The sequence below is a fragment of the Rhagoletis pomonella genome, unplaced genomic scaffold, assembly GCF_013731165.1.
Source record: "Rhagoletis pomonella isolate Grant_MI unplaced genomic scaffold, Rhpom_1.0 Rhpom_scaffold_00005, whole genome shotgun sequence".
In the NCBI taxonomy this organism is placed as follows: Eukaryota; Metazoa; Arthropoda; class Insecta; order Diptera; family Tephritidae; genus Rhagoletis; species Rhagoletis pomonella.
This window is the reverse complement of record NW_023458559.1, coordinates 12,881,638-12,891,333: the sequence shown is the minus strand read 5'-3', so window position 1 is coordinate 12,891,333 and position 9,696 is coordinate 12,881,638. Positions and strand designations below refer to the sequence as shown.

Below are 9,696 nucleotides of genomic sequence, written 5' to 3'. Positions count from 1 at the left end.
TACTGGTGGAACGCGTATGTGTAACACGAATTGACTTCGAGTAGCTTGCCGAACAAACCTTTGGTTAAGATTTACAGATTTGGTGTCTTCAAACTAAAAACAAAGTACCAATGAAAACGCACCAAGCACTAAACTCTAAAATTTTCGCGAAAAGCACCAATTTGGCAATAGTGATAAAAGTTGCGTTCCCCAACTTTTCAGGGTTAAAACCTGTAAAACTGTCAAAAGGGAAAAGAAGCCAGAGAACCGATTACGGGAACGCTTTCTGGTAGATTCCTTTACATTCTTGCAACTTCGTGCGAGTTGGGGAACGCAACTAATGTATGACACTAGTAATTTAATAATTACTACAAACTTACCACGTGCCAAATCCATTAAAGCCGGTCAGGTCAAAAGTTTATCAGCATCGAAGAAGAGGATATCACAGATGATATTGGCGACATCAATAATAGCATTCCCGATGATTTCATCAGTGACTTTGTTACGCCACGAAAGGTGCATAATTCCACATTAAGCGAAGATGATATGCTCTATGAGTCGAATCGCAATAAAATTAGTGATTTATATTCCGCCTTCGATGAAACGGGCACATTTCGTAGTAAATCTAGTCAAATATGGGATCCACATCCCCAATATATAATGACCGTTTTTGGGCATGAATTGCATTTGGTTTTACATCAGGAGTCATCATTCATACCAAAGCAAACATTTAGTGTAATTCGTATACTTAATAATAGAACCGAAGCCCCACTGATGCGCTTTCAGCCACATGGGTTTTGCCACAATGCTGGGCACAGGGCGTACTAACATTGGTGTATCGCCCAACAGCAATAACAGATTGGTGGTGATGGGTGAAGCTGCTAGAGAGTGACGCGGGGATATTGCTTCCAGAGTGTGAGTGAAAATAGTTTTGACGCTCCGTTGTTACGCAGTCGCGATGGTTGACTACCTCTTCTGAAGTGATGTGCAGCAGAGTGATACCGAGCACGAACTTTTCCGATCGGATTAGTTCAAAACAGTGAATTACATAGTTAGGATGATCGTCGGGGAACTCACGTTTTCCTATGAGCGCAATTAATTGTGCGAATGATCACGTCGTCGGCGAGACACATTTGCCATTGATAAACTTGCATATGTATTCCATAATGTTTCACGCAGTAAAGTTCTCTCGCTAGCAGTCAAAGGTGACCACCGACGTGAAATCCAATGCTCTAGAGTTGATGTACTGAAAAACCAGAGATATTGCTTTGTTTCAATAGAAGCAGCCACCTGTAGACTGATTTGCCAAGCGCTTGGTTGTCCTTTGAAGGCAATAAGTTCTGTTTCAATTTCACGTTTTCGTATATTAGGCGTGGCTGGGTGGTGGAATTATTGCAAAAGTGCCTCTACCATGGACAACGAGGAAGACATTTTTGCTATGTCGCGGAGGCAATCACAATCTATAGATGCTATCTGCTATCAGATTTTGGGGATCTAAATATATTTTCGATGCATATATAAAGCAGTCTTTTAATTGAAATTCTCCATAACACTTGCCGTTGTTATTATTCAATAAAAACACTTATCGCTTTCAGAAAAACATTGAAACAACGAAATTGTCGAAAGCATGAAAAACGAATGCTTCGCAGAGGCCGGTCCCAATTCTTGGTATTTTCTGGGTATCTAACCCGTTCTTTCCGACCACCACTCACAGCATGCGGGTGGCTCGGGAACTAGTTCTTTCCGACCGCCCCCATATCCCAACGGTAAGGGTCGTGATGGCGCGGAAACTGGTCCTTTCCGCTTGTCTCGACGGAAGACCATTGGGAAAGCACCATATCGCCGACCACAAGAGCAGAACCGAGAGCAGAATGCGGCTCTGGCCGTGCGACGACTGGGGTTTCGAACAGGTCGCATAAGCAACAGTACTATGGCTGCATCGATCTGTCGCTCTTTTCAGCCGATTGCACCGACCGCCATCGTTCGAATCGAGTCTGGTAGCCGCCTGCACCTGGTCCGCGCAATAATTGACCCCTGCGCGCCCAGCATGGTAATCGAAATAAAAACAAATTATTATTAGTTGATTAATACACGCAATAAAGTGCATTGAAAATCAAAACCACGTCCATTTTTTGTTCTGTTAACTCTCTTTAATATCCCAATAGGAAGAGGCGGTGCAACCTGGGTGTGACAAGCGGGAACTAAGTGCAACCTGGAGCACTTCCAGTCTCTAGTGGCTACCGTCAAACTAATTATCTTTTCTGACGTGGCATGGTGGGTACCTTCCGTATTCCGTTTTTCATAGTTTGCTTATCGCAAGGGGGGCGGTATGTTTAGGCCCATACCTAAATATGCTGCACCACCCTAATGTGCGTTAAATAATTTTGTATCTGAGTGCACACACACATATATAAGATACGGCTAACATTCCAGCCGTTAACAGTATGCCCCGCCGTACGGTAACTGAGTTGAGGGGAAACTCAACGAAGGTTACTGTTCGGCGGGCTCAAACCCGTTTTCGTTTATTGGCACTCCATCACTTCCTAGAAGACCAGCAGAGCGACTGCCAGCCACCACACCACGTCAGCAAGGTAATTTCATCAAGCTATTAGCAAAATTTATAGTTAAATTCACTCTGTTTTATTAAACATTTTGTCTCAACAAATAAAGCAAACATTTGTTATTATTGTTAACCATTAAATACTAATACGCTGTTGTTTTTTTATCACTTATTTTCTTTACGTGCGAGCGCCTTAACAATTCCAAGACGCCGGCGAGTAAATAGAGCGTATTTAATTGGTAGGTGCGAATCTGTTCGCTTGGTGACTCCCGCCAGAGAATCGGCTGCCTTTTGCGATGCCTTTTATCCACCTCAACCTGACGGATCATCTTCTCCACGTCCGCCTTAATGGCAACTTGAAACCGTCGAAATCTGTGAAGGATGTGGATGAGATTGCCCTGCAATTGGTTACCAACAAGTTGCGTGTCGCTCAATGATATGCCATTGCTCGATTTAGCCGAAGCATTAAACACCACACGGAATTTCGCAGTCACAGCATGATGTGGGATATAGTAGCATTGGTCGTAGTTAACTTCTCTCTCCGGGATGTGCTGCATATGACCAAGCTGCTCATACTCCCGCATAAACTGGATATACCTGTTACGAAGATCCGCATCTCCATCCAGTTTTCGCTCTAAACTAAAGAATTGACGAAGTGCACCACGATGGGAATTTGCAAGTGCCGGAGCGTTGAATCGGAATAAAATTTGTACGACATATCGACCATCGGTATTCCTCGAAAACGTGTGCTGCTTTCAGGTGGTTCTTCCGCATCCCAAAATTTTCGAAGAAGCCCATCAAGATCATGGTCTTTTAATTTGGTACTTAAGGACTGAGGCTTGGATTCGTGTGATTTGGCATTAGTCGGGCCCAACACAATGCACCCGAGTCGAGTACGCAATGCACATGGTTTATCACAGCCTTCTGATACCACTCCATCTTGGAGGATGGTGCTCCAAATGTCAGCACCGATAAGCAAATCGATGCACCCCGGTAAACCAAATGTAGGGTCAGCCAGTTGTAGACCACTTAAGTACTCATAGGCGGCTGTGTTTACAGGAATCGCGGGTGTCGATGAAGTGATCGTATTCAAAATGTAAGCGTCGAAACTAATGTCGAGCCCTTCATCAATCTTCGAATGCAGGTTAAGGGTGGTAACGACTTTAGTGTACGCTGAGTTTTGGCCGACGCCTTCAATAGTCATGACACAGCATCTTCTATGAAGATTCAAACGATGAAACATAGATTCTGATAAAAAGCTCACCTGAGATCCCATATCACACAAAGCTCTGCATTTATGTAGGTTACCCTGATGATCAACGAGCAAAACCTGCGCAGTGGCTAACAACACGACGTGATCACCATGAACCAAGAAGGATTGAACTACATTTGACTGTTGTTCACTGCGTGGGAAGACCTGAGGCTGCGATACTGTAGGTTCTGGCTTAAAATTCGATGACTCCATTTGGTGGGAAGTGGCGGCCATGCTAGTACCCGCACCAACAGTCGGACTGCCACAAAGAAGTGTATGATGTTTTTGGCGGCAAACCGTAAAAACTCCCGCTGAACAATCACGCGTGACATGGCCGTCACGCAGGCAGTTGAAGCAAAGGCACAAACGTGGAACGGTCTCCCAACGAGACGTTACTGCAAGATTCCGCCAGCGATGACATTTGGCAAGACGATGGTTCTCCGAACAATGTGGACAACTTGAAGTATTCGCACCATTCGCTTGTGCAGACGCTAGGTGTGCTCTCACACCCTGCGATACAGACGATGCAGCCGGCATATTCATCGCGCGACGCTCGATGAAACTCAATAAATCTTCCAATCTGGGAATATCGTTGTCTTTGAGGCTCATGCCCCAATCATTTCTTGCTGCTACCGGCAGCTTTGGCAGCAATATTGGAATCGCAAGCGCATCCCATTGTGTTACCGGCAACCCCATGACAGATAATGCACGAAAGCTGTTACGTACACAGTCGATGATATCCCGGAGCACCTTCTGTGTGTCGCGTGGATCAGTTGGCAAAGCTAGTATACGTTGCACATGGGTTTCTGACAGCAGATAGGGGTTGTCATAGCGACGCTTCAGTTCCGCCCAAACCTCTTCATATCCTCCAGTATAAAACCCAGTGACCATTGGGACACTTTCAGGCTTGACATACTGACGCAATTTACTAAGCTTGTATGTTGGCTCGAGATCTGTCCGTTGGTGGACCATTGTCTCGAACATGTCTTTAAACACAAGCCAGTTCTCCACCTGGCCATCGAAGGGTGGTATGGAAACAGGATCTAGCCGCAAATCCACTGCTTGGGTCCGCACGGAGTCATGCTCAACAGGAGTGCATTTCAATAGCAAGCGACGTAATTTAATGCAAACTTAGTTGAATTGCTCTTCCGTGCTAGCGTACAGCGTATCGTGAGTAGGAATATCTGACGACCCAGCGACTAAATCCAAATGATGTTCAACGAAGCGATCCCAGTACTGCTGCACCATTCCAAGAATGTGCTCAATTTCGACCTGGTCTAGACTATAGTCCTCTGTATGAACCGTATTAAAAATCCGCGTAATCGATGACTTCGCTGAAGTACGTAAATTCATACCGCAATATATGTTGTACAGTTTTTTTCCACAAAATGATATCTGCCTAATCACGCCACAAAGCAAACGTTGATTAGCGGCTTATTGAACAGTTAATTCTGAACGGCTCACGAGTTGTTGTTGTGTCACCTAGAAGCGACAACAAACCACCGCTATTGCCGCACTTCTGGCAAAGTCTCAGTACTCCGTTACACGAAACTAAATCTGTGGAGCCCTTTTCGGTAACTCCAGCTGGATGATGCACTGCTAATCCAAGCGAGACTTCCTCGATCGCTTGTTCGTGAATGCACCGTCGCACTTCAAAATTGCTCCTCACAGGAGGCACCAAAAATGTATCAGAATCCTTGATACATTCAGACGGCCGGCCACTCGCTGGCCGCTCCAAAAATCCAACAGCAATTCAATTAAAAATTATTTCTTACACAAAGAATAATAATAAGCAAATTACAATTTATATGTTATGCCTGCCAATGTGCAGCGCTACGAAACAACAGAGAAAACGACAGAATAACAAAAACTACTCAAGAAACAAATGATGCCACTGAATACGAAAAATATATACATGTAATCAAATCAGTGATGGGACATGATGTGTTATACACTCATTTATAAAACCGTTTTGACAATTTTCTTGCTTTTACTATCCCAATGTTTTTGAGCATTTATTTTTTTTATTCAAATACTTAATTCTAAGGTATAATAGACATTAAAGAAGTTTGATTCTTCTAAATTTACATCAGAACTTAACTTCAATAATTTAGCTAATAAATTTTTGCTATTCGAAATTTACTTTCAGTTTCTTTATGTCAACAAGGAATACTGGTTTAGGTTTTATCAGACCACCATTTGAAATTTGGCCTATCCATGTATGTATATGAAAGGGAGATTTCTTTTCATAGTCATGATAAATCCTGCACCTTGGACCAAACTCGTCCACTTAGAAATACTCGGCTGCGATAGGCAACAAATAAAGTCACGACCCCACGTGAAGAATCTCCTAATGAAACATCGCAGCAATTTGCCCACGGTTGTCGCTTCACTTGACAATTCGAAGGTTTAAAATAACGCACAAGTTTTTTGTCCAGGCTCTTACAAACACAACGCACCGCTCGCAATTCCTTTTCATTTTATTATGTATTTAAAATTAGTCGCACAGGTCACAATTGTAAATTTATATAAAAAAAAAATTTTGAATAGTAGATATAGGGTTAAGAGTTGACATATCAGTCGCAGTTCAAACGAGAGAAATGTCGAAATCACTTCTACCTTCCCTGCAGTAAAATTTAGAGACAGTCTCTTAAAGTGCTAGTTCCGCCCTACACATTTCAGAACCATCTCTGAACTAGTGCAAAACGGCTGCAGAGAGGGACAGTTGAAACTCTCGGTGGGTTAGTTGCGCTCTGTTGAGAAGTAAATGCACAAATTCTCACTCCTAGTACAATACGAAAATAGCTCAGCGGGAAGACCTCCGACTCTAATATCGTTGGTCACGAGTTGAAATCGCGGAGGAGACAGTTGTGATTTTCAGATTTAAGAAATTTAAATTAATTGAGTGCCGCTTAAAAAATGAAGAGAATGTGATCAAATAATATAAAAAAAATAATAAAAATTTAATAAAATGCAATCTGTAAAAGAACAGAAAAAACGAAAAAATATCAAAAAATCGAATAATCAGAAATTTTTTTAATAAAAAACTTATTGTCGCAGATCTGTCTAAAATTGAACCAGTTTAGAATATAAAAATAATCTAATAATCGAGTTTTAAAATTTTTTCTCATAGAAAAACTTACTGTCCCAGGACTATCGAAAATGGAACCAGTTCAGAACTAGTTCGAAAGTTCTGCAGAGGGGGGAAATTCCACTTCGTAGGACATCGCCATGTAAAAAGAGACAGTTGAAAGCATTGCGTTGGGATAGATGGAGAACCAGTACCGCCTCTTAAAGAGCTAGTTCTGCGCTAGTCCTGAACTAGCGCAATTTACTGCAGGGTTGTTATGCCTTGCTCTACTTCCAACACATTGTTACTCTTTTTCCGCATATATACATTACTTGGCGTTGAGAGAGTAAATATTTCACGTACTTGCTATTACTCCACCAAAGTAGGTACTCTACTTTCTCTCATCGCGTACGAGAGATATTTGCTGCTTCCAAAATGGAGTAGCAAATCTACTCTCTGTATACTTGTAGTACTGGAAGTACTTGCGTATTAAATTTCAATTCTGGTTGTTAGCCTACTAGTTGATATCGTTTGCGGCGCTGGTCAGTGAAATTGAAAGAGTAAAAATAGTATATGGAAATTGACGGTGTAAGGAAATGTTTACGGCCTTATTTATAAAAAATAGCGTTGATTTAGACAGTTGTTTAATGTGACATTTTCATACAACTTTTGTATTCAAGCAGCTTTTTAAATCTATTATTACTTATATTTTTATGAAAGTATTATTTCTCGTTTCTAATTTTCTATAAAACTATTTGCAGTCATTAACCAACAAATAAGTTGTCAAAAACAACAGCTTAAGCAATGCTGCTATACGAAATAAAATTATTAGTGGCAAATCAAAATTTTGAAAAGTTTCGATTTTCACATTCGATAGTTGGACATGGTAGCGACGAGATGTACGAGCATTTTTTTCTTAAGAGCTGCACACTGATTTAAGAAATTTTTTATAGAACCAAATTAAAAAAAATATGAATTTTTAGTTTTTCTTGCGAGCCTTTATATATAACTTGATTTCAAGAGAAACGAATTTTCATTGGGCACGTTCAGAAGGCGCAACAGCTCAGTAACTGGTGCGATTGCACATTCTGAACGCGTACTTCTGATCAACTGAATAGTTGCGTGTTAGATGATCGTAATATTTTTCTGATCATTTGAGACAACATGTTGGTGTGTACCTTTGAGAGTTGAATTTGATAGCTAATGTATGAAGTCGTTCAGAAGACGCATAACGATCACTGTTTTTTTTAGCAAAGGTTGCGTTCAACTGCTGCGCCTTCTGAACCTACCCATTGATAGCTTTTTTTTTTGATAACACTGTGCGACAGCTCAAATCGGTATTGAGTAAAACCAAATGCAAGAGATAGTTTTTGAATTCCATTGAGTTTTTTTTAATAAATACTAAAATCAGAGGTGTATATATGGCGAAAGAAAAACTTTATCCGATTTTTTTAAATCGAAACTACATTTTTACATATGTACATATGTACATGCATGCATAAATATATTTAACATGAAATTGAAATTTTGACATCAATTTGCGCTAACTTCAAACCCATGGTTTCAATTTTACGCATATCGGCAGGGTTTTCCCCACAACTTGGTTTTGCTGCAGTGAAGCGACAGATCAAGTGACAAGAAAAAAATATATGCGGACACTTATGTATATATGTATCTATGCACATACATACATATGTACTAAGGTATGTATATCAGCATTTTAGTTGAATGTACGGTTTGCTCGTCGCTCTATTTATCGCTCCACTACATTCCTGTCCTTAGTTTTATTCAAATACCACAAAAGTATGTTTTTTTCGAAAATACTCAAGTACTACCAGTAGAGTACTCTACTGTCAAATACCTTTTACTCGCAGTAGTTGCGGAAGGCAAAGTAAATATTTTACGCGTCTTGCTATTGATCGGTAGTTTACGTACGCTTGCAGAAACTGTTTTATGCTTACTCACACTTGACCCGAACGATAAGAGTAAAGGAGGGAAAGTATTTGCGCGGCGATCGGATGTCTTGTTAGGCCGCTGAAATGGAATTGCGCAGGAGTTTAGTATGTACCCTTCAAAAAATTGTGCGACTAATCTCTAAAGAGAGTATACCGAGATTACTCTCAATCCGGTACAATTGGGCATTAATTAGGCCTAGTCTCATAAGGGTACTAATGGAGGTCAATTAGTCTCGACTCATCCCTTATGGGTATAATTGGAGATCAATTAGTCCCCAACTCATCTCTAACGGGTACTATTAACGATTTAATGATATGTACATGCATGACTTTTAAACATTTGCATATCACTTTGAATCTCTTTTATTACATAAGCTAATGTTGAATTTTTTCCACCTTCTTCAAGACATTTTTCATGGTTTTATGTCATGGTTTTTCTTGGGAGGCAGGCTTTTTGATTAATCTTTCTTCGGCAACAATTTCCCATATATGCCTTTTAAATGAAAAATCCCTCTTCACCTAAAAGTGACATTTTTGGAATATTTCACATTTTTTGTTTTTTTTTTCTAGCAGTTTTATTTCACAAAAACATATAAACAAGGATATAATAGAAAGCAACGCATATGTTGATAAAATTTTTCAGCCGAAAATATAATAAAATATTCACAAACAGTTAGGCCTTTTTTCATTGTTTCTTTGCTTAAACATTTTTTTCATGTTGATTATCGAATAACTTGAGCGGGAATATATATTTTTATATGAAGTACGCAAAATATATCAAAGAAATACCGTTCGCAAAAGAAAACAAAACGACTTACAATAATAAAAAACAGCTTTGTTAGTGGCTTATTATTTGGATCGTATAATGCTGTTTTTGATT

At 40.3% G+C, this 9,696-nt stretch overlaps 1 protein-coding gene across 1 annotated transcript; it reads right to left on the bottom strand.

Annotated features, from left to right (window-relative positions):
- Positions 1-3,173: 3,173 nt before the first annotated feature.
- On the bottom strand, positions 3,174-4,775 carry LOC118740002. The gene has a single exon (XM_036471502.1). It carries the CDS (start codon positions 4,773-4,775, stop codon positions 3,174-3,176), a length of 1,602 nt encoding a protein of 533 aa, XP_036327395.1.
- Between the last annotated feature and the right edge of the window lie 4,921 nt (positions 4,776-9,696).